We start from the raw sequence: 25,128 nt of genomic DNA, 5'->3' as shown, positions 1-25,128 counted from the left end.
TCACCTGCTTTCATTATTTATTCAACATATAAAATATCATATCTTCACTTATATATTTATGACTTAGATTTGTATTTCTTTTTTAAAGGGGGGTTACTAGAAACTAGAAATCTCACTGTGCAATGGAAATCCATAAAAAAGGTCACTCCTCATCCCAACCTAAGATTTAGTTATTAAAATACCAAAAGATTCTTGTTATAAAGCTTTGATTAAACAACAATCCTACAACGAATTCCAAAGATAGCAGCACACAATAGTTAAAAAATAAGGAGTTCCACTTTGGTTTGGAGAAAGAAGGTCATATAGACAATATTTTCATCATAAAAGCTTAAAAAAGATGATAAACTAAATAGTCATACTTTTTAAGACATCAGAAAGCTATGGATAAAAGTAATGTAAAAGGAATTATACCAGAGAGGGAAAAGTGCTCCTAAGTGAGCAGAGATAAGTGGCCACTTTCCATGTTGGGGTCATTTGTCAAGCCTAGAAAACAGTTGAGTAGAGAGGTCTATAATAAGCATAGAGATTCTGCAAGAATTCAGTGGAGTTTTCTAATGTCATGTGGGCTAGTAAGACGCCTAGAAGAGCCCCACAAACCTGGTTCTCTTCACCTTCTGCCTCTCCAACAGCAATTTTAGTTGAGTATGTAGTGGAATAGGAGGACAGAGCCATGGATAAAAAACCAGAAACACTTCTCTGTAGTCGTGAAATTACTAGATACCAGTAGAGAATGAGGCCTGTAATAGACTGAAGAGATACCACTCACAAGGTGTTTGAAACCAGAGGTAAACTAAAGCAAACCCTCTGCAACGCAGCCTGAGCCTCAGTTCAACTTTTTTCTTTTACTTCATTTTTAGTTGAAATATATTTGACATATAACATTGTGTAAATTTAAGGGAGACAAAATGTTGACTTGATACCTTTATGCATTTAACATGATTGCCGTTTTAGCAATAGTTAGCTCCTTTATCATATCACATAATCATCCATTTCTTGAGACTGAGATAATTAAGTAATGCTTGATAATTACAATATGATATTGTTGTCTATATTCACTATACTGAGCATTAGATCTCTAGAGCTTATTTACTTCTAGTTACAAGACTGTACCCTTAAACAGTATTTCTCCTACTCCACCACACCCCAGCCCTAGTAACCACTGTTTTACTCTTTGTGTTATGCATCTGTCTTTTTTGGATTCCACGTCCAAGTGATATCATACAGAATTTGTCTTTCTCTGTCTGACTTATCTCACTTATGTCCTCAAGTTCCATCCACATTGTCACAAATAGCAGGACCTCCTTCTTTCTCGTGGCTAATATTCCATTTATATATATACCACATCATCTTTACCTGCTCATCCACTGATGGGCACTTAGGTTGCTTCCATAACTTGGCTAGTGAGAATTATGCTGCAATAAACATGGAAGTGCATTTATCTCTGATATCCTGTTTTCATTTCCTTTGGGTAAATACTCAGAAATGGAATTGCTGGATCATATAGTAGATCTATTTTTAATTTTTTGAGGAACCTCTGTATTGTTTTCTTTAGTGAAAACAAATTTAGTGGAAACAAATTTATATTCCCACCAATGGATTATAAGAGTTCCCATTTCTCTCCATCCTATCCAACACTTTTTACCTCTTATCTTCTTGATAATAGCCATTCTAACAAGTGTGAGGTGATATCTCATCGTGGTCTTGATTTGAATTTCCCTGATGATTAGGGATGCTGAACATCTTTCTAAGTACCTGTTGGCCACTGGAATATCTTCTTTGGAAAACTATCTACTTAGTCCCTCTGTTCATTTTTAATCAAGTTGCTTATTTGTATGTGTGTTATGGAGTTGTATAAGTTCTTTACAAATTTTAGATATTAACCCTTTCTCTTATACATGGTTTGCAAAAATTTTCTCCCATTCTGTAAGTGACCTTTTCATTTTGTTGATTGTTTCTTTTGGTGTGCAGAAACATTTAAGTTTGATACAGTTCCCATTGTTGAGTTTTTGCTTTTGCTCAACTTTTCTTTGCCTCAAAAATTAGCCTCTTGACCTAGCACTCTGAAATAAGAAACAAACGCCTTCTTTTGAACAAAACAGTATCAGTTCAATTTTGATGATTTTTAACAATGTCTGTAGAATAAATGAAAATTATAGGGCATTCAAACTAACAGAAAAACGTGATCCACAATTAAAAGGAAAAATCGTCAATAAAAGCAAGTCCATAAATGATCCAGTTGTTAAAATTAACAGACAAGGATTTTAAAATAACTTATATGCATATCAGATAAAATTGATAAAAACATAATGAATAAAAGATGCAAACTTTTAATAGAGAAACAGAATTCAAAAAGCCAAATGGACATTCTTGAGTTGAAAAATATAAGAAGTGATTGGATAGCCTTACAGGCACACGGAATTCAGCAAAGATACAAAAACAGAAATCATCCAAACTGAAGGACAGAGAGAGAGAGAGAGAAGGAAAGTAGAACATGATATCAAAGACACAGTTTGTCCCTTAGCAGCCATGGGGTTGGTTCCAGAACCTCCTGCAGATATCAAACTCTGCAGATGCTCAAGTTCCTCATACAAAATGGTGCAATATTTGCATATGACCTACACAAATCCTCCTACATATTTTAAATCAGCTTTAGATTACTTATAATACATAATACAAAGTAAATGCCATATAAATAGTTACAAATATAATGCGATGAAAGTAGTTGCTGGAACATGCCAAATTCAAGCTTTGCTTTCTGGAACTTCCTGAATTTTTTTCCAAATATTTTACAGTTGGTTGAATTCACAGATGCAGAACCAGTGAATACAGAAGGCCAACTGTATGTGAGATGCTGTCCAATGACCTAATATGTGTAATGAGAGTCCCATAAAGAGACAATATACAAAATAACACAGCAAAAAGATCTGAAGGAAAAGCAAAGGACAGGTTTCCAAAACCAATGAGAGAGATGAATCCACAGCTTCAAGAGATCAAGAAAATTATGAGCAGGGTGAATATTAAAAAAAACCAAAAAACAAAAAACCACAGACACATCAAGGTCAAAATTCTGAAAATAAAGAAAAAGGCTGCCAGGAGAAAAAAAAAGTCATATTACATTCAGATGTGCTGGTATTTAAAAAAAAGAAGTGCCAACACAGAATTCTATACTCAGTTAAACTACAATTTTAAGTAAAGGCATAAATAAAAGACAATTGCAGACAAAAACCAAAACCAAGAAAAACAAACAAACAACAACAACAAAAAACAAGCAAGAGACTCATCACCACTACACTCATGCTACAAGGAACATGAAATAATAGACTTCTTCAAACTGAAGGAAGACAAACCTTGTCAAAAGCGTGAATATGCACAACAGAATGAAGGACACAAAAGGTAAGTAAACATGTAAGTAACTTCTCATGTATACTTACATGAGAAGTTACATAGGAAACAATTTAAAATCATTGAATGCTTAGATAATAGTAATAATAATACATTTTGAGGTTTGCAACTTATGTAAAAGTAAAGTATATGATAACAGCACAAACTATGGAAGGAGACATTAAATGAAACTAAACTGATATGGTCCTAACATAGTCTATGAAGTGGTAAAATATCAATTCGGGGTAGATTATTATGATTAAAGGATGCATACTGTAATTTCTTTTGAGAAAAAATCATATTATGATACCTATGGCTGATTCATGTTGAGGTTTGACAGAAAACAGCAAAATTCTGTAAAGCAATTACCCTTCAATAAAAACTAAATTAATTTTAAAAAATCATATTATGCTATAAATCTAAATAGAACAAAAGATAAAATAGTATAATAAAAATAATTGATAGAAAAAGATAAAAGATAAAATAGTATAATAAAAGATTTAAAAAGTATGAAAATAAATGGATGGAAAAGATATGTAATTGAAATAGTAATCATAAGAAAGAAACTAGTATGACTCCATTAATCACACAAAGTAAATCTTAAGACAAGAAGTAATACCCAAGAGATTTACATTTCATAGTGGTAAAATAGAGTATATGAATTCATTAAAAAGACACCTTTGTAACTTCAAAGGATATGAAATCAAAACTGACAGAACTAAATCCACAATCACAGTTGGAATGTTTAACAAATCTCTCAGTAATTGCTAGAACAAGCAGGACAAAATAATAAGAAAGGTTATAGAATATTTGAACAACAGTAATAGCCAAATTTACTTAAAAGACATATATAAAACTCTATAACCATCACCTGTAGCATACATGTTATTCTCAAGTAAATTTGGAAATTTATTAAAATAGTTACCATATTAAGTTAAAGCAAGTCTCAATTTATTTTACAAGACTAAAATCAGAATATGTTTTCTAACATCAATGAACTAAACAAGAAATTCTTACCACAAATAAAACTAGAACTTTTTAAACATATGGAAATTAAGCAACAAACTTCTAAGTAATGAAAATAAAAGTCTGAATATAATTTGAAATGCAGTTAGTAAAAATACAATACATAAAAATGCTAGATATAAAAGGCAAAATACAAAAATAACCAGAAGTTTACAACCTGGCAACAAATCAAAAACAAAAAAAGTTTACAAACAATGTTATCAGCAATAGCAAAAAATTAAGAATTAAATACTTATGAATAAATTTAATGAACTATGCACAAGAAATATAAACGGAAAACTATCGACATAGAGAAAGATCCAATTAAAGATCCAAGTAGATGGAGAGATATGCCATATTAATGGATCATAAGACTCAGTATTGTTAATCCCCTAGAAATTGTTTTATAAATTCCTCAATCCCAATTAAAATACCAGCAGCGTTTTTTGTAATTAAAAAATTAATCAAGATTTAGAATAAAACTGATTCTAAAATTTATGAAAGAATAAAAGGACTAGAAAAGCTAAGAGTTTAAAAGAAAGGAAGAAATTTGAGGACTCACTCTCCCTAGTTTTGACACTATGAAACAACAGTAATGAAAATTGTGCGAAGATTGAAGATTGTATAAGAATAGGCTCACAGACCGATGGAATGGGGTAGGCAAAGTGTTGACATTTAAACTAAATTTCGAAATGTATTCATTGGAAGGACTGATGCTGAAGCTGAAACTCCAATACTTTGGCCACCTGATGAGAAGAACTGACTCATCGGAAAAGACCCTGATTCTGGGAAAGATTGAAGGCAGGAGAAGAAGGGGACGACAGAGGATAAGATGGTTGGATGACATCACTAACTCAATGGACATGAGTTTGAGCAAGCTCCAGGAGTTGGTGATGGACAGGGAAGCCTGGCATGCTGCAGTCCATGGGGTCGCAAAGAGTCAGACATGACTGAGCGACTGAACTGAACTGAACTGCAAGTACTTAAAACAAACTATTTTACTTAACCTCAATTTTATTTTCACAACCTGTCAAATATACTTTTAATATTACTATTTTATTAGTGATCCAATCAAACATAGTTTAGTCTAAGTTTACAAAATTGAAACATAGGGGAGCTGGAATTTGAACATAGGTCTGTCTGGGTCCAAAATGCTTAGTATTTCTTAGTACAGAGTGATGGGAAGATGGAACAAAGACTGTATTCACAGGAGACAGAAATAACATTACAGAACAGGTGAAGGAGAATTAACAACGGTCTCTCACTATCTGGGTCAGGAAAAACAAAAAAACTACTGAACATAATTCTAACAGTGGAAATAACTGCATATGTCAAAAGAGGGAAATTGGAAGGAAAAGAGCATTACAGTATACAATATCCCTTCTGCTTCTGTCTCTTTGGCCTATTCCACTTGAAAATGGCTTTATAACCTTCTACTGCAGAATTTGAGTGCAAAGACTGTAGAAAAAACTATTTATAATAAGCTTTACCACGATTTTTAAATCAGTATAACAGGGTAGCCAAGATATGGAGGTATCACACTAGGGAGATTTCCAGCAATATAAAATATAAAAAACTATAATAGATCTGCATGCTGGAATTGAGAACACAAGAAAATGTAACTATGATATAAATATGAATACTTAAAAAACTATTAAAGACCACTGACTCTTTAGACAACAACAAAAAAACCCTTATTTGTCCAGTGGGACTTTAGTAAGCATGACGCTAGCAGGGGCTTGATTAGCCTCTGCATGCTGGGCTTGTCCTCTTGAAATCCTCCTTTTTGGAAACTTCAGCTCCTATTGAGTTCTGATTACCCTCCTTACAAGCTCATGTAAAGAGAAAGAGACACCCAGCCTGCTCTCCAGATGTTCCATCTCTCTCAACTGAGGCACCAGACATATGAGTGTAGCCACCTTTAATTTCCATCCCCAGATGAGCTTTCCAATAAATGCAAATATATGATTCACTCCAAGCTAGCTCAGCAGAAGAGTCACTCAACTGAGCCCAGACAAGATTGCAGAATAATGAGCAAATAAATGAAATGGCTTATTATATTGCAATAGATAACTAATAGACCTTTTAATAAGGCATACAGGTTATTCTGCATGTGTATGTGTGTGTTTCAATTATTTCTCATATGCCATGTCTATGCAGCATCAGGAAAAAATATTGTATAGTACTAGTTATAATCCAAATAATGAGAACATCACAAACCACTAGGTTATTTCAATCTATTTTTTTATTCAGTTATGTATACACAACTCTATAATAAAACATTTATTCCAATAGATTACAAAATAACATCAACATTCTCTACCTCGTAATTTGTCCTGTTAGACAACTTATTTATGAAATCATTTGCCTGGTTACGAAACACGACCAACTGTTAAAATGGAAGAAAAGTGCACCTTAAAAGTGAAATGGTTTTACGTGTGGAACTAAGATGGGTTGTTTTTAAAGACATATTGTTTGGCTTCATTCTTTTTTTTTTTCTTTATAAACATTCATTCTTTTACCTTCATCCTTTTCAAAGGATTATTCAGCTCTCGCTGGAATGAAGCCGCTCTTCCTGAAAGGAAGGTCTGAAAGGCAACAGCCAACAAATTTTCATACTTTTCAAGTAGTGTTTTATCTTCAGGAGGATAAATTCGCCTACAATAAAATCAGATAAACCAGCTTTTTAAAAAAAGCTATTATAGTGCAAGACGTAAGGAAAACAACAAAGATAATCCATGACTCTGTATCAGGCACTTTCTTAGGTGCTAGAAATAAAGATGAATACAGTACGAGAAATCCATAAATTTTTATGTTACCCATACAAACTGAAGTTTATCTAGAGAATTATCATTAAGTGATGAGTTCCAGAAAGCATAGTATAAAGATCTGGTTGAGGGGAGGTGGTTTAAGAAGAATTGCAATGGGACATATTAGAGAAATACTGGAGAGCTTTGTCAGAGATAGTTTAAGTGATGAGATTTGGAAAGTTTTAGACTTAGTGTGATTATTGATGTATACAAGAATGTAGGGATTAAGCCTAGTGATTTTTTGAGGGGTGGCAGAATTTTCCTCTCTGCTGGAGAAAATTAGGTAGACAATTAGGTTGAGAGGAATGTGTTTTCATCACTACTGCTGATGGTATTAAGGCTGGAAAGAACACCTTACCGGGAGGGCAGGAAGTTCAATGATGTCAAATTCTCCTAATTCTGCTGAGTCATTATCAAATCTTGGGAAGAGGGGCAGTCTTTCCAGGAACACAAAGGGCTTAGAGCGGCCCCCGTCTTCTCCTGTCAAATGTGACACTGTGGAGGGGGTGCAGTTCCACACAGTCCACGTCCCTTTCCACTGTCTCACACTGGCTCCTCCAGACAGTTTCACTATTTGCCTCCTTCCTGATACATTTGAATTTACAGCAAAGTACAAAAACAACTTTGAACTGATAGAAAGAATACTAAGAGACCTGACTTTCTCAAAATATTATTTGATAATAAAATAATATAACAGGATAACATCAGGCTTCAAAGACTTTACACAACCACCCTTGAGGATGGCAAGCAGGAGCTCTCACCAAGTCTTAACCATCTACTTGCTGACTATCTTTCCTTGCTGGAAGTAAATTAAACAAAAAGTACTTTCTCAGCATGAAATAAACACGGCTTAAAATAAGCCTAAAAGTTAAAAAATACAGACACTGCTGTTTTGACACTTCACTTTTTCAATCTATAAAAAAACAAAAGCACGTTTACCTGTAATTCCCCATGTGTCTATTTTCGTGTTCTTCTTTCGAGATCTGCTTCCGTACCTGAGCGAGTCTCTCCTTCTAGAAATGAAGACATTTTACAAATAAAACCTGACAAGTGAATTATGTAATTCAAACCGTATGTACATTGTTAAAATTTTCATACCAGCTCTTCTTTCCGCTTTTCCAACTGATGTCTTTGTTGTTCCCAATCTGAGGAACCTGGTAAGGGTCTTTTTATTGAATTCTGACCATAAAGCCTCCTTTGAGCTTCAGCTTTTTGTTTAGCCAAGTTTTTCCTTTTATCACTGGTCCTAAAATATAGAACATAAGACCACATTCCAGAATTCAAATAAGCTTTGATCTTATCCCTGTAAAGGAGAATTAGCAGAAGAGGAGATACAGTGGGAATAGGAATCAATGTTTATTACATTTATATATTCACACATGTATTTATCTACTCATTCATCAAATATGGATTTCCATCCAACAAACAGAAGTTTTGAAGGAACAAGAGAAAATGGTGATAGTATAGCAACTGAGTAGCTATAAAATCTTAGGTCAATTAATTGCTGGGTCTGTTTTTCTATCTATCAAATATTAACAATAGCACTTCTCTTCTAAAGTTCTTATAAAGATTAACTTGGAATGACACTGCAAGCATGATCATCTGCTCAGTTGTGTCAGACTCTTTGTGACACCATGGACCGCAGCACACCAGGCTTCCCTGTCCTTCTCTATCTCCCGCAGTTTGCTCAACTAATGTTCATTCAGTTGGTGATGCCATCCAACTACCTCATCCTCTGTCTCCCCTTCTCCTCCTGCCCTCAATCCTTCCTGGCATCAGGGTCTTTTCCACTGTCACCTCTTCACATCAAGTGGCCAAAGTACTGGGGCTTCAGCTTCAACATTAGCCCTTCCAATGAATATTCAGGGTTGATTTCCTTTAGGATTGACTGCTTTCATCATTTTGCTGTCCAAGAGACTCAAGAGTTCTCCAGCACCACAATTCAAAAGCATCAATTATTCAGCACTCAGCCATTTTTCTGGTCCAACTCTCACATCCATACATGATTAATGGAAAAATCATAACTTTGACATTTGTCAAAGGCCTTATACAGACCTTTGTCAGCAAAGTAATATCTCTGCTTTTTAATATGCTGTCTAGGACTGCCATAGCTTTTCTTCCAAGGAGCAAGCATCTTTTAATTTTGTGGCTGTAGTCACCATCCATAATTATTTTAGAGTCCAAGAAAATAAAATCTGTCACTGTTTCCACTTTTACCCCATGTATTTGCCAAGAAGTGATGGGGCAAGATACCAAGATCTTAGTTTTTCTGAATGTTGAGTTTTAAACCAGCTTTTTCCCTCTCCTCTTTCACCTTCATCAAAAGGCTCTTTAGTTCCTCTTCTCTTTCTGCCATTAGAGTGGTATCATCTGCATATACAAGGTTGCTGATATTTCTCCCAGTAATCTTGATTCCAGCTTGTGCTTCATCCAGCCCAGCATTTTCCATAATGTACTCTGCATAGACATTAAATACAGGGTGACAATGTACAGCCTGGACGTACTCCTTTCCCAGTTTGGAACCGGTCTGTTTTTCCATGTTCGGTTCTAACTGCTGCTTCTTGACCTGCATATAGATTTCTCAGGAAACAGGTCAGATGGTCTGGTATCCCCATATCTTTAAGAATTTTCCACAATTTGTTGTGATCCATACAATCAAGCCTTTATAGTATAGTCAATGTAGCTGAAGTAGATTTTTTCTGGAATTTTCTTGCTTTTTCTATGATCCAACTAAGATCATGGCATCCGGTCCAATCACTTCATGACAAATAGATGGGGAAACAGTGGACACAGTAGCTGACTTTATTTTTTGGGGCTCCAGAATCACTGCAGATGGTGATTGCAGCCATGAAATTAAAAGACACTTACTCCTTGGAAGGAAAATTATGACCAACCTAGACAGCATATTAAAAAGCAGAGACATTATTTTGTCAACAAAGGTCCATCTAGTCAAGGCTATGGTTTCTCCAGTGGTCATGTATGGATGTGAGAGTTGGACTACAAAGAAAGCTGAGCACAAAAGAATTGATGCTTTTGAACTGTGGTGTTGGAGAAGACTCTTGAGAGTCCCTTGGACTGCAAGGAGATCCAACCAGTCCATCCTAAAGGAGATCAGTCCTGGGTGTTCATTGGAAGGACTGATGCTGAAGCTGAAACTCCAATACTTTGGCTACTTGATGGGAAGAGCTGACTCATTTGAGAAGACCCTGATGCTGGGAAAGATTGAGGGCAGGAGGAGAAGGGGATGACAGAGGATGAGATGGTTGGATGGCATCACCGATTCAATGGACATGGGTTTAAGTGAACTCTGGGAGTTGGTAATGGACAGGGAGGTCTGGCTTGCTGAGGTTCATAGGGTCGCATAGAGTCGGACACGACTGAGCGACTGAACTCAACAGAACAGATGATGGCAATTTGATCTCTGGTTCCTCTGACTTTTCTAAATCCAGCTTGTATATTTTTGGCTCACATACTGGTGAAGCCCAGCTTGAATGATTTTGAGCATTACCTTGCTAGCATGTGAAATGAGCACATTTGTACAGCAGTTTGAATATTCTTTGCCTTTCTTTGCCTGGAATTGGGATGAAAACTGACCTTTTCCCCTCCTGTGGCCCCAAATGAATTTTCCAAATTTGCTTTGGTGATTCATCACTATTATTAATTAAATGTGAGAAGTAACAACAAAAAGGGTTGAACTTGAGATGGCAACAAGGTTTCTAATTTTAGTAACTGGACGGTTAAGAATATAATTTTTCCAGTGATAAATACGGAATTTGGCTGAATTTCCTTTTTTTAGGGAAACGGAAAACGTGATTTAGGTAGCACTTAACTTTTATTTTATTCTGTTTTACCTAGGACAAATCATTTCTACATGCCATACAATTTAAAGGAAAGACAGGAGAGAAAGGGGGAATAGAAATAAAATGAAGAGGAAAGAACACTAAACAATTGGAAAGGAGAAAAGGTAAGAGAAAGAAAAAATGAAATGACAGAATAGAGGGAAGGAGAACAAAAAAAGGCTGAGAATACCATGAAGAGAATGCTGCGGAAGAAATGAAGGCAGAGATATATGCACCTCTACATAGCAAACACTTCACTCACAGACAAGGACACTAACACACACACAGCTCAAGAAGATACAGGTAAAGAGCCATGTTTGCATTCCTATAAAAACCGGTATAAATAAGCACTAATGACTCTCAGTCCAGAACAAAATTTAACCAGAGACCAAAGGATCTCCATCCACTCAGCATTTTAATCAGTGTTTTTCCGCTCAGCTATATCGATACACTGACCTAAGGAGTTTTGTTTGCACTTTCTTGAGTTCTTTCCACTACTTATTATCCTGTGATTCCATCCAACGGTTCTCTCTTTCTAATCAGCTGGACTCACACATACAAGCTCTTGTAATATGAAAACTCTGGAAGTTCTATGAACATGCTGTGCTTGCCTCACTTCCTAATCTTACTACAAGGAGTCACCTTTGAATGAAATGTCCTTCCCCATCCTTGTCATCATTTTATTTCGTTCTCACCATACACTAGTTCTAGATACGGCCTTGGAAATACAAAGATGAATAGAGACATCGCCCTCAAGCTGCAGTGGTCTAAAGGGGGAGAGGGGAACACCACGTGAATAAATACGCAGGTTACAGTGGATGCTGCTTAAAAAGTGACAGTAGTAGGGGTGATGGCAAAAGCGAGGAAGTAAACCACTTTGCTACAGCAAAGGCTTCAAACAGAAGGTCAGGGTTGTGCTAGGTATTCAAGAATGAGTTAACCAAAATGTGGCATATACATGCAATGGGCCTTAACAGGGAAGGAAATTCTGACCACATGCTACAATATGGATGAATCTTGAATACATTGTGCTTTCCCTGGTGGATCCAATGGTAAAGAGTCAGTCTGCAGTGCAGGAGACCTGGGTTCGGTCCCTGGGTCAGGAAGATCCCCTGGAGAAGTAAATGGCAACCCATTCCAGTATTCCTGACTGGAAAATTCCATGGTCAGAGGAGCCTAGCGGGCTACAGTCCACGGGGTTGCAAAGAGTCGGACATGACTGAGAGACTAACACTTGAATACATCATGCTAACATAAACAAGGCAGATACAAAACAGCAAATATTGTATGATTCTACTTATATGAAGTACCTAATCAAACTCATAGAGACAGAAAGCAGAACAGGTGTTGACCAGGGGCTGGTGGGAGGGAAAAACATGAGTTGTCTAATAGGTACAGAATTTTAGTTTCATGCAATGAAAAAGTTCTGGAGAAGGATGGAGGTAATTATTGCATCATAATGTGAATGCACTTGTTGCCACTGAACTGCACACTTAAAAACTGGTTACAATAGCAAGTTTCAAGTATATTTTACCACAGTTTTTTAAAAATGAGTCAACATTAACCAGAGGGACAAAACTAAAGAAAATTTAAATGAGAATGTATACAAAACTATGGACATGCGAAACAGCATCGTATGAGTTCTTTAAAAAAATTAATTCCAAGGCAGGGAAAAGAGAACAAAAGGTGATCAGGTTGGAAAGAGATGCAAGGGCTAGATTATAAAGAGTCTATGTCTAAAGATCAAAAATGACTTCTAGGCAATGTTTCAACTTTCTGATAACGTGGAAACAATCTGGGCAGAACAGTAGCATTTACATGTATCTCTTTAAATGTTGGCATCCCTCAGGCTCTGCCGTTGCCCCTCTCTACTTCTCAATATATACATTCTATGTTCTCATCCACTGGATTCAACGATAATCCATACATGTATGTCACTCATATGGAGGTCTCTTATCTCCTGGGACCTTGTATATCAAATCTCCCACTTGACAATTCCGCCTGAGTGTCTCAAAGCACTTCAAAATCAGCATGTTTAAAACTGAATTATCTCTTAATTTCTACTTCCCCCATTGCCTAAAACCCTTATCTAAATAAAAGACATACTGTCAAACAACTCATCCAAGCCAGAAACCTAGGAGTCATGGCAGACTGTGAACCCCCAGCACCTACTCCTATAGCAGTAGGCACTCAATAAACACTTGTTAAATGACTTGGAGAGCAACAGAGCAGAAACCACAAGATGGTGTGAAAGTCAGTGCTGAAGGAAGGGAATCAATAAAACAGACCAGGAGAGAAATAAGAAGTCCTTAAATTTGAAGAGGAGACTAAGAAGTTAAGTCGTACATTTGACAGGACTACTTAAACAATAAGTATGCCAAAAAATGTATAGGCATATTGCTTAAATAATCTAAAATACCTGATACACTTGTATAAGTGAAATAAAAATTTCCCATTCTATATCTCTTTCCTTCCTACTCATTTCCTTTAGAATAACTGAAATATTAGCAGAATTTAGGCAAATCATTCTCTGATCACAAAAAGAAGGGGTCATATGAAAATTTCTGAACGAGTTATATCTTAATCTCTTTTTAATAATGCCTTCCATATAAATCTACTTCTCAATCAGGCATTTACTAAATGTTTGAAAATATTTCAAGTAAATAAATTGCTTGGAGGCATCCCACAGCTCTTACAGAGTTCTTGAAATAACAATTAGAATCAATAGAGATCACAAAATTCCTGAGTTTAAGTGACCTAAAAGATGTCCTAGAAGTTATTTGAACACTTATACTAGCAGACAGCTCCCTATTTCATTAAACAATTCAGTTAAACTTCTAACAAGTTTCTCTCATAATAAGCTAACAGCTTCCCACATAGTAACATTTCAAATATTTGATATTCATGATCATGTGAATGGCAGTCAGTCTAATAATATTCTATTGATCCAGCAATCCCAATTTTGGGTATATATCCAAAGAAGTTTAAATCAGGATTTACAGTGATACTCACACTCCCATGTTCATTGCAGCATTATTCACAACAGCCAAGATGAATGGATAAAAAAATGTGGTATGATGGAATATTATTCAGCCTTTAAAAAGAAGGAAATGTTGCCTATTCTTTTCAATGGGAAAAGTTAAGCTCACTTAACTGCTTCTCTTTTCTGTTTACCCTGGCAGCCTGAAATACTGGGAAGACCTCTGGATAGAAAGGTAGGAAATGCATTTTTAGTTTTCTTTACTTTCTGAGTGACCTTTATGCTTTAGTTTCTTCTTGTGATGTAAGGAAACAATCTAGAAGGTTTCCTAAGGTATGCTCCAATTCCACCTCATTCTCTGTATTAAATAATTATGCCAATAATGAAATTTAAGCATATTTATTATAGGTTCAAATCACACAGGGGGAAGGGGAAACAGAGTTCAGGAAGAGAGGAAAAGATATTTAAAAAGAAGGAAATTAAATGGGTTTAAAGAACAGAATCAAGAAACTCAAAATATAAAATACTAAAATTATAAGCCAATTCTATTTACAAATGACTGTTCTACACCAAACATGGTGAAAAAATTCCAAAAGACAGAGGAAACAATTTACCTAATATTTAGTAGCTTCAGTGCATTTAGCAGCACTCCCTTTTTCACATCATAGTCTATTTTCTGATCAGTGCCAAAGCTCGGAGCTCGATTGATCTGAAATTAACAAAGAAAACAATGAGTAACCAAATGTTGGCAGATCAATCTATATTCAGTAAAAATGTTTTAACCTAATGTGGGATCCCCAACCAGTAGAAGGACTCTACAATAAATCTCAAAGCTCTACATAGTAGATGGTCCAGTCACCACTGCCACACCTCCATTCCCCATCACCTTAATTTAAGTCAAGGACTTGCAAGGAATTGACTGTCATCACTGCTCCTTCCCCCTGCTGCCTTAGCTCAGGATTTTTCAGTCAGCATTATCTGCTCTCTCTCCAGTCCACTCTCACCAAATTATCACCCCATGCATTCCAGGTATTAAATTTAGAAACGTAAAATGATTCATCCTGACAAAAAGTCTGGATGACCAGTAATAAGAATAATAACACAGAACAAAAAATAACATGCATGTTACCAATATAGTAATAATTATATTCACATATGTATTTTGCATGTTAAAATTATCAGTGCCCTCTTTTCACTGCTTTCAGATCCTCTGGACGGATCATCCACTGCTACTTAAAAAATAAACTTTCTTTCTTTCTACCTGGATCAGACAATAATTCATCAGTTTTCATTTTACTTCATTTCACTGAAATTACTTGGAGGATACTGTTAAAGGTATCTGAAGACTAACCTGTATAAGCTTTTCTAACTGTTTAAGGATTCATGGGAATAAATGAGTCATTTGTGGCTGTTCTACTTTACTCCATCATTTCCAAAGTTTCATTAAGAGGAAAAATAACAAGCAATTATATATACATATATACACACACACACACACACACACACACACAGAGATATGTAGTTTATAATATGCTACAACTTCAAGAGCTAGAGTTTTTATTTTTTCTTTGCTGTTGTTGGGTTTTGTTGTTATTGTTGTTGACGTTATGAAAATGTAATTGGGATAGCAGATATTTAGGGAAATTACTTATTCTATTAACTCAATTGATGAGAACACTATTGAGTTCAAATCTACAGCTTAGCTTCTTGACCACCAACTAATTCCACAGGCCATCTCAAAAAACATGAATACTCATAGAAGAGGGTCATCTTATACAAATCCATCACCACAAGAGACAAGGTAACTGACAGCATGCATTTTACAACTGGCAGCTTAAGGAGATACCACACTATAGTTAAATCATCCAGGAATATAAATGCTTCTAATCAGAAATATGGCACAAGATCGCTGCAGAAAAATTAGAAACAAAAGTCCAACAGACAACAGAGAGATCACCTGCAATCCCAACACCTAGCATTTTGTTAACCATTTGATAAATGGTGTTCCAGATATTTGCTACACATATTCATCATATTCACTTTACCTTCCAAATATATCTCTATACTACATATTTTACTTTATAACCAAGGTTTTCTCTGAAGGTGTGTCGTATAAATCTTGTATGCCATCACTTTAATGGCTACATGGTATTCCTTGTGTAGAGATATGGCAAACTAATTTCTTCAATAGAGATATATGCCTTACTGTATTATGTCCTTGCTGATTTCTGATTTAAAAGGTGATGAACCTATTTCTATCTTTGTGATGTGGAAGAGAATAACTTGGTAATTGCAAGAATATGAATTTATTCCAGGTGATTTTGAGAAAGGAAGTTTATTAGTCTACTACTTCAAAGTTCCAAGCATTTCCTCTTACAAGTGCAGAGAAAGGATACAGCAATATATTTTATATAAAAAAAGTTTCTGGCATTCCATCTCTAGAATTTATAAAACAGAGATAGTTCTGCTGCTAGATATAACAGGATTATTAAAGTAAAACAGACATTTAGGAATCAATGATTAAGTGGTTCACTGAAATGTTATCTATCTGTATATATCTTAGTGTTTCATTTCAAAACTGCAGCCTGGAATTCTGCCAGACATATCCCGCTACCAGGATGGTAGGGAGGTCTTGATACAATTCAATCACAATCCTCTCTCTTATCTATTTCAGATTCTTCACTCTACTATCATTTGAAAGAAATTGGTCTGTGAAGAAATGTGCCTCCATACTAAATAAACTAATATATGGAAAGGTAAAAAAACTTAACTCAATTAACATTTTGCATTTTAAGTTTTATGAGAAATTTAAAGGAAAAAAAATAAAAGAAAAACCACAAACGGCCGACAGAAGAAATGCCGAAAATTATGGCTCCATCCAGCCAAACTTCTATTATGTGATGACTTCTTTGTTCTCATTTCCTAACATGGTTGTAAAACAGACAAAGTTTAGCAGTGTTAGAGTCTTAAAGTACAGCAGCTTGTAAATGCGCACAAAAGGAAAATTAATAGAAAGCAAATTAAATTGATATCTTTATTAACTGTCCAAATCATAGTTTTATTATCAAGATAAGCACAATCATTTCATGCACAGATAAAAGTTTCCATAATAGTTTCTGGGCTCCTAAATTAGTGCTGTTCCCTCTGGCCTCTAACTTATCCCAACCTCAGCCCCAACTCTCCTAATCCCTGGCCCCTCCCCACTTTCTACAGCCCTAAGTACTCTGACCAGGTGTTCACTCTGTTGCAAAGACTTTTTTGAACTCACAAATATACACACGTACACAGAGAGGCGAATCATTGTTTGTGCTGCCTCCTGTTTCCTACTTATACTCATAATTATTATTATAAAACACATAACTGAGTCTCCTACAAAAACAGGACAAGTATTCTCTTATTTTTCTTTTATCTCCACCATCTGGTGCAATGATTTGCAAATTAAGGATACTTAAAACATTAGAAGTATATTTATACTCCACTTAATTCCCATGTTTTTCCCTAAAAATGTTTTCTATGATTGAAAATCTCTGTAATTTGTCACTATGAATCATCGCCTGCAATTACTGAAGTTAACTAAAAGTTATCACATGCTCAGAGGCATCCTCTGCCTTATTCCACTTGATGGCGCCAAAAGGTTTTTAACAATGTATATTCGCACTACTATGATCTCAGATTCTTTCAACTGTTTTGATATGTTCAAACATGTTCAGTACTCACAGCTGCCTATTATTGTGGTGTTTTTTAAAGGGCTATGATTGATTTGAAAATGATGAAACAATGAATATAAAATTAAAATAAGTTATTGTGGAGTGTTTTTTTTTTAAGTGGTTTGTTGATCAGGAAGTTATGGAGAAAATAAAGTATGAAGAAATATGAATGCAAGCAATGGTATTTTTGAGCTTTTAAAAAATACATAATTCAACCATTCAGTCAATTCTGGTCTAACCAAGCAACAGTCAGCTTCGGTTAGGCAAATGCTTTTAAAATTAGGTGAATAAAATACCTATAAAATCATTATTTTTTATTATCCTTTCAGTTCTATTTCACGCACGTGCCTTCACTTCTTTCCCACCCCATCAAAGCTAAAAGACAAGTATAGGGCAAAAAAAAAAAATATAGGTAAGAACAGGAATTGATACTTTCAAATTGTAATGCCGGAGAAAATCTTGAGAGTCCCTTGGACTGCAAGGCGATCAAACCAGTCAATTCTAAAGGAAATCAACACTGAATATTCATTGGAAGGGCTGATGTGGAAGTTGAAACTCCAATACTTTGGCCACCTGATGCAAAGAGCTGACTCACTGGAAAAGACCCTGATGCTTGGAAGAAAGACTGAAGGCAAAAGGAGAAGCGGGTAGCAGAGGATGAGATGGTTAGCAGCATCACCAACTTAATGCACATGAATCTGAGCAAACTCCAAGAGGTGGTAAGGGACAGGGAAGCCTGCAGGGAAGCTGCAGTCCACGGGGTCACAAAGAGCTGGATAAAACTCAACTGAACACCAAAGAACAGGAAAGGAAAGTAAGATAAGAAAATGCTATAAATAAAGAAGACAATGTCAGGACTAAGTAAGACGAAGGGCCACTGTTCAGAATCAAGAGCTTTCACATTCAAGGAACGGAGGAAGTAAAAGGATACGTAAAGTTCTTCACATTTATCTGATTTCTAGGATCCAAGCCGCCAGGAGTATAATTTGAATACCTGACAGAGTTGTTATTTGATTAGCAATATAATACACATTATTTGTTCACAGTAGATTCAACAAATACACATATGAAAGCAGGAGCCTCAAACAGGAAGTGTTCTTTCCTAAAAATACATTTTGAATGTCTTGATTTCACCTATTACTCATTCAATTTGCTTTCCGAAATTTTGGTATTACAGATGTAACTTCTGATTTCTAAATCATTAACAAAAATAAAGAGGTAATCAACTTAAAATTAAAGGTAGTTGATGATGAAATCTTCTATAATAATATATTGCTTAAAATGTAAGTAGTCTAGTAAATACTAAGTGTTTAGATAGGTGCTATTTTCCTAAACAGTATTTCGTGGCCATGCGATCGGTGACAATGGAGACTGATGATCAGAATCAGGTGTACTGGTTGGGGTGCTGTAGGACCACTTGACTTCTTGGGTTTCTTCTATATATAATAAAAACATAATAAAAAAAAGAAAGGTAAAAAAACTTAAACAGAGATCATTTTCACTTTTCCTTTATATTACTCTGTATTTTCTAAATGTTAAGTGACCTTTTATAATGGAAGTAAAATAATGATGACTCTAACTACAGGGACTGGCAGAAAACCAACCCAAAGGCACAGCTGACAGGCTAGACATGAGGGGAGCCCTAGGCACATAATACGGTCTTGAAGAATTCATGTTACCCAGTGTGTTAGGTGTTAACTAAGATTAACGAGCTAACTGGAGCCTCTCTTCTCTAGGAGAGTTTGAAGGGGAGGGGCACTGAAGCCAGGGAGCTACAGTCCAGCAGCCCAAGCACCCACACAGAAGAAACACAACATCCTGAAGTCATGAGGTGGTAGATCTGCGAGGCTGAGAAAATGGTAGAGAAAGTAGACCTCAAATCAGTAACAGCAGATCCAGGCATATATGCACAATACCTAGCCTAGAAATTCACCCAATGCTGATTTGGGAAAAATAAGATCAAACACATTGATCCACTCGAGCAAATGTTGTATTCCTTGAATTTTCATTTTCTTCCTCCAAGATACTCCACTCAGGACTCTTTATGCTCAGTGAATGAAATAACTGTGCCAAGTACACATTTAACAAGCAGTTGTTTTAATAGACAAGAATAGTACTCACTTCTCTTTCTTCTTAAAGAAACACCTTACCTCCAGAAGCCATGGCTTTAGTTTTCTATCCAACAAAATATCAAATCCCAGAACTTCAAAGCAGACACTTTCACTTCCTGGAGGTTGACCAGGTCTGCACATTCGATATGCATGCAGGACGTGAGGTTCTGCTACAATCAGAGTCTTCACCACCAATTCCTATAAGGATTGTGATTCAAACAAAAGAATGAAAAGCTTTATTTCTTTGTATCTCATTTATATACATGGAAATAAGGCCTAGATTTATGAACTAGCATCCTGGCCAGGTTCACAAAACTCTACTGTATCTTATCCCTACTGTTGCTCAGACTGCATTTCACCCAACTTGCACCCTGCCCACTGTGGTCCAGGCATGCTCGCCTTCTCTAGGCTCCTCGCACTAGCTGATCCCTCTTCCTGGAACACTCTTCCCCCAATAATTCAATGTCTGGCTCCTTGATATTCAGAGAGTCCCTGACACCTGAGTCAAAAGTAGGCACCCAAACATTATTCCTTACTGTGTCACTACACAGCATGGGCCCAGCTCATCTTTTTTCTTTTTGTTTTAGGGCAGAGTCTTTGTCTGTGTCATTTACAACCCCATTCCCAGTCCTTAACAATAGTACCTGGCATTTAGTAAATGCTGAAAATCATTTGTGAACAAAAAAAATAAAAGTTTATGAATGTGGCTTGAATTTGTTCAATAGGTAAGCTAGGATCACAAGCACCCCTTCTCAGAAACCATACAAAAGGGGAGGGGGTGGGAGGCAAAAAAAATTCCAAGGAGAATAACTATTTCACAAGCAACATTATAGAACCTCCATTTAGAGAAAGGCTGAAAGGCCAAGAAGACAAAATTTGGGAGAGTTGGGTTTCTCCATGCAGTGATGACTTCATAGTTCAAAAGGTTTATCTAAGATCAGAGTAATGCCAATCAACAACCTATCAACATTTTCTCTGAGGACACATAATACAACTAGGGTGAGTTACTAATGCTAATAAAAGAAAAAGTTGATTTACTGAAGTCTAAGAACAAGCTATGGATTGCAGAAAAGCTGTACCCCTGGTTTTTGCTTAGAATATATTCTTTTTAAGCCCCTCTCTACAGGTATTAAAAAGCAGAGACATTACTTTGCCAACAAAGGTCCATCTAGTCAAAGCTACGGTTTTTCTAGTAGCCATGTATGGATGTGAGAGTTGGACTATAAAGAAAGCTGAGCGCTGAAGAATTGATGCTTTTAAACTGTGGTGTTGGAGAAGACTTGAGAGTCCCGTGGACAGCAAGGAGATCCAACCAGTCCATCCTAAAGGAGATCAGTCCTGAATAGTCATTGTAAGGATTGATGCTGAAGCTGAAACTCCAATACTTTGGCCATCTGATGCAAAGAACTGACTCATTTGTAAGACCCTGATGCTGGGAAAGACTGAAGGTGGGAGGAGAAGGGGACGACAGAGGATGAGATGGTTGGATGGCATCACCAACTCAATGGACATGAGCTTGAGTAAACTCCGGGAGTTGGTGATGGACAGGGAGGCCTGGCGTGCAGTCCATGGGGTCGCAAAGAGTCAGACATCACTGAGCGACTGAACTGAACTGAGCTGAACTATAGGTACAGGCAATATTGTATGGCAATTAAGAATCTGGCTCCAAAGTCAGACTTTCTGAGTTATTCCAGGCTTTTCTACTGGCTGGATGTGCAACCCCAGTCATGTTGCTTAAACTTGACGAGTCTCATTTTTCCCAAATGTAAGCTGGCAATAATAATAATAATACCTGCTTTTAAAAGACTGATGGAAGGACAAAATGAGACTCCATGTGAAATGCTTAGCATAGTGCCTAGAACAGAGTAAACCTTCAAAAGGGGTAAGCAACTTAATTACTATTGCTATGTTTATCCTTCATTCTTCTAGAATTCCACCTCATATGTCTGGTTAGCCACAAATATTCCATTGCCTGGGGAAGCAGTATTTATTATATGACAGAAAAAATGGAAGACAAAGTTAATTTCACTGTTACCCAGAATCCCAACACAGACTGTATTTGAGTCTATCAGAGATGCCTTGTAAGGCTGTTCTCAGAAATTTTATTCAAAATAACAAATTCATGGTATTAATAGCACCATAGATATGGAGATAAAAGAGCAAAGAATACTTACATAAATCTTGAGATATTATTGAAACTACTTGACTAGGGAAAAAAGTTAAAACCTTTGCTAACAATTGTCTATGTGAAATAAGACATGCTGGGGGTGAGGAGGTGGGGGTGAATATTTAGACTCTGAATTGCAAATCTGTGTTTTTTTCTACATAAAAAACAACATATTTTCAAGAATGTAAAGACAAGATTGCATGTATATGTAAGTCAGGAATGACATAATCAAACACAAATTCCACTAATGCTTCTAAGAATTTCCAGTATTGATGATTTTTAGATTTTTACCTAAAGTGTATAAAGACATTCAGTAAGGATGATTTTATGAATGGTTTTAGTCATTTTTAACCTTCATGGCCTGATTTTCTCTTGATTTCTTATTCATTCTTGACCAGCACAAAAGCACACATAGAGAGTTGATGAATGTTAATTTTCATATACAGACAGCTACTTCGTAGATAAATTATTATCAATACAGTGGTCATTGAAAAAAGTTCTAAGTTAAATTCATGAAATTTGTAAATTATTAAGATAAAAATTTACTGCACAATTGCCCTCTCCACCTTCTCTTGTCATTCTCTTTTGTACATTATCCCATTGACTGATCTTAAGAAGATATCTGTAAGTATATGTAATTCTTAATAAAGAATGGAAATTTTAAAATAATTACATAAATACAGTCAGTTTGACAGGATAATTGTAGGAAAGCACTTGGAAGCTATCAGTCTATTATTTATTAATTGGTTATTTATAAGATAATTAATGTATAACTAATATAGGCAAAATTTATCCACTTATAGAAAAAAATCATGAAATGGGTAAGAGAACAATTACTATATTCAGGTCATATTGAAAATTATATTCTAGGCTCTAACTGAAAACTTAATTTCCATAGTCATTAGTATTAGTTGTACTCCTAATTCAATTATGTGGGGAAAGTACCACTTAAAACCCATGTCTGTAAAGCTAATGGGACTCATTTTTCTCTCTAATTGACTCTCTATATATTCCTCACCAAGACAACCCAACAGGGTCCACCTTTTCACAAAGACTTCTCTGAAGAATCAAAGTGAAGAATTTAGTAAAGAAAAAAGAACACCAGAGGGCATCTAAAATTTGGTCTCACTGAGCTAGTCATCAAACAACCCATTCATTAAATCATCCAGGTATCACAAAGTAGGATCTACCATCAATGAGTTATTTTCCAAAATTGCAAATTTCAGCAGTTTGATGCCTCTGACCCACAGGATAGTAAGTTATCATTATGAGAATATTTTTGGAATTAAAAAAGAACTGGCCTATAAAATACAGTCTCTCGGGAAGATATAATAAAAAGTTAACAAATTGGTAAGAATTTGACCAAATCCAAGTGACAAACTTCAAAATTTGAAGGAACTGCTAAATTTCTAAAAAATTTGACTCTGTTGCCAATGTTTATAAATCAGGAGACTTATGGTACCTATTGACAAATTAGGATAATGAGGCACACTGGGCCCAAACTGCCACAAGGCACCAATAAGCTGGTGCTGAGTAGTGTCTATCACCCTTAGACCTCGGATGCTCTTCAAATTACCACTGTTCTAAGCACGCCCTATTTTCTTCTAGCCAGACCTCTTCAATCCTTTTTAGTTGTCTGATACCAAAGGGCCTTTGGGTTTACATTCTGTGACACAGAAAAGATGATTTAGAAAGAAACAACCAACAAAACATCTGGAAAAGGAAGAATTATGATGCTGATTTTTTTTTTCTGATTTTCTCAAGAGAACGGAGTTCAACCAACAATGAATTTTCATGTCCATTTTCCATGATATCTTTATATAAATATATGTCATTTGTTCCAGAAGGAAAGCGACATCGAATTGTATAGCCCTCATCACGTTAAGTATTTTCAGTAGACATACTCCTCTAACTATAACTTTAACATTTCTGCTAAGATTAATAAAAGGGTCTGTTTCATCAAGGTTATCTTCTCATATGTGTTTCCTTTTCTCTCTTAACCATTACCATTTGGAACTGCATCCCCTGCCATGGCTTTAGTTATGAATTTCACCCCATACATATACTGTTAACTGCCTGCTTTTCTACCTGGGAGAGAATTTCAAGTTCAACATATCTAAAGTAAAATCCATCATAGCCTAGTGGACTTTTAAAAACTTGATTCAGGTGTCAATTCCTCCAGGAAGTCCTCTTCCTATCTCTATTTACACTATACTCCATCTATTCCCTCTACAATATAAAGGCTACTATATGTGATCTTAATCTATATTCCCACAAATCCAATGTATGTCTATACTTTTGTACTTGATACACTGCATTTTATTAACAATTTATGTGCAGGTTTTTCCTACCAAACTCTTGAGACTCTTGGAGTTGTATCTTACATATCTTCAAATTAACAGCCAGAGACAAGCTTATAGTACAGCTTCAACAAATGTTTACTGAATAAATGAATGAGTTAACAAATCAATATATAGAACTCTTTTCTCTCATCTGCAAAACTAAGCTCTACATCCTCTTCTCAAAATAAATTTCTTTCTATTTTATTTTAAATAACGCCACACCCACCATTCATCTCATAATTATTCCTTAGAACTACAGAGGAATCTCTGAATACTTCTTTCCCACCTCCCCATTCTGAACACTCAGTTCATCTCTAAGGTCCACCTCATTGTCACCTCTTTCAATTCAGACCATCCTCACTTAAGCTACTCTCAAGCACTGTCCTCTGTTTACTCTTGGTCTTTACTCTAACCCATCTAGCACTCATTCTCAGATTTATCTTTTAAATTCATGGCCTTTGGCATTATTACTTCCCTTAAAAACTGAATGAATCCATACTGTCTACCAAGTTAAGCCTTGCTTTTCAGGCCTAAAAGTTAGTCTTCACATATATTATCATAAGTCCTCATGAATCTCCCACAAATACAATATGTGCCAATCTGGACCTCTTTTAACTATTCTTGTACCTCCACGCCTTGACTTCTGCTTTGAAAAGCGAAAGTGAAAGTTGCTCAGTCGTGTCCAACTCTTTGGGACCCCATGGACTGTAGGTTGCCAGGCTCCTCTGTCCATGGAATTCTCCAGGCCAGAATACTGGAGTGGGTAGCCATTCCCTTCTCCAGGGC

The 25,128-nt window shown here is 35.9% G+C and overlaps 1 protein-coding gene across 8 annotated transcripts in view; it reads right to left on the bottom strand.

The window, feature by feature from the left end:
• Nucleotides 1-25,128, bottom strand: part of TTLL7 (tubulin tyrosine ligase like 7) — a 184,738-nt gene that overhangs the window by 81,336 nt on the left and 78,274 nt on the right. For all 8 annotated transcript variants that reach the window (XR_002313488.2, XM_070467831.1, XM_020891268.2 and 5 more), the window contains 5 exons: nt 19,873-20,031; nt 14,630-14,724; nt 8,295-8,442; nt 8,136-8,209; nt 6,909-7,044 (listed from right to left, as the gene is read on the bottom strand). Coding sequence is in view for 7 of the 8 variants with exons in the window: in XM_070467831.1 (XP_070323932.1) it covers nt 6,909-7,044; nt 8,136-8,209; nt 8,295-8,442; nt 14,630-14,724; nt 19,873-20,031 (612 nt within the window). In the remaining variant the exon portion in view is untranslated. The remainder of the gene's footprint in view (nt 1-6,908; nt 7,045-8,135; nt 8,210-8,294; nt 8,443-14,629; nt 14,725-19,872; nt 20,032-25,128) is intronic.

The sequence above is a fragment of the Odocoileus virginianus genome, chromosome 5 (assembly GCF_023699985.2).
Source record: "Odocoileus virginianus isolate 20LAN1187 ecotype Illinois chromosome 5, Ovbor_1.2, whole genome shotgun sequence".
NCBI classification, from domain to species: domain Eukaryota; kingdom Metazoa; phylum Chordata; class Mammalia; order Artiodactyla; family Cervidae; genus Odocoileus; species Odocoileus virginianus.
Note: the sequence above shows the minus strand (reverse complement) of the source record. Positions and strands in the feature narration are given on the sequence as shown.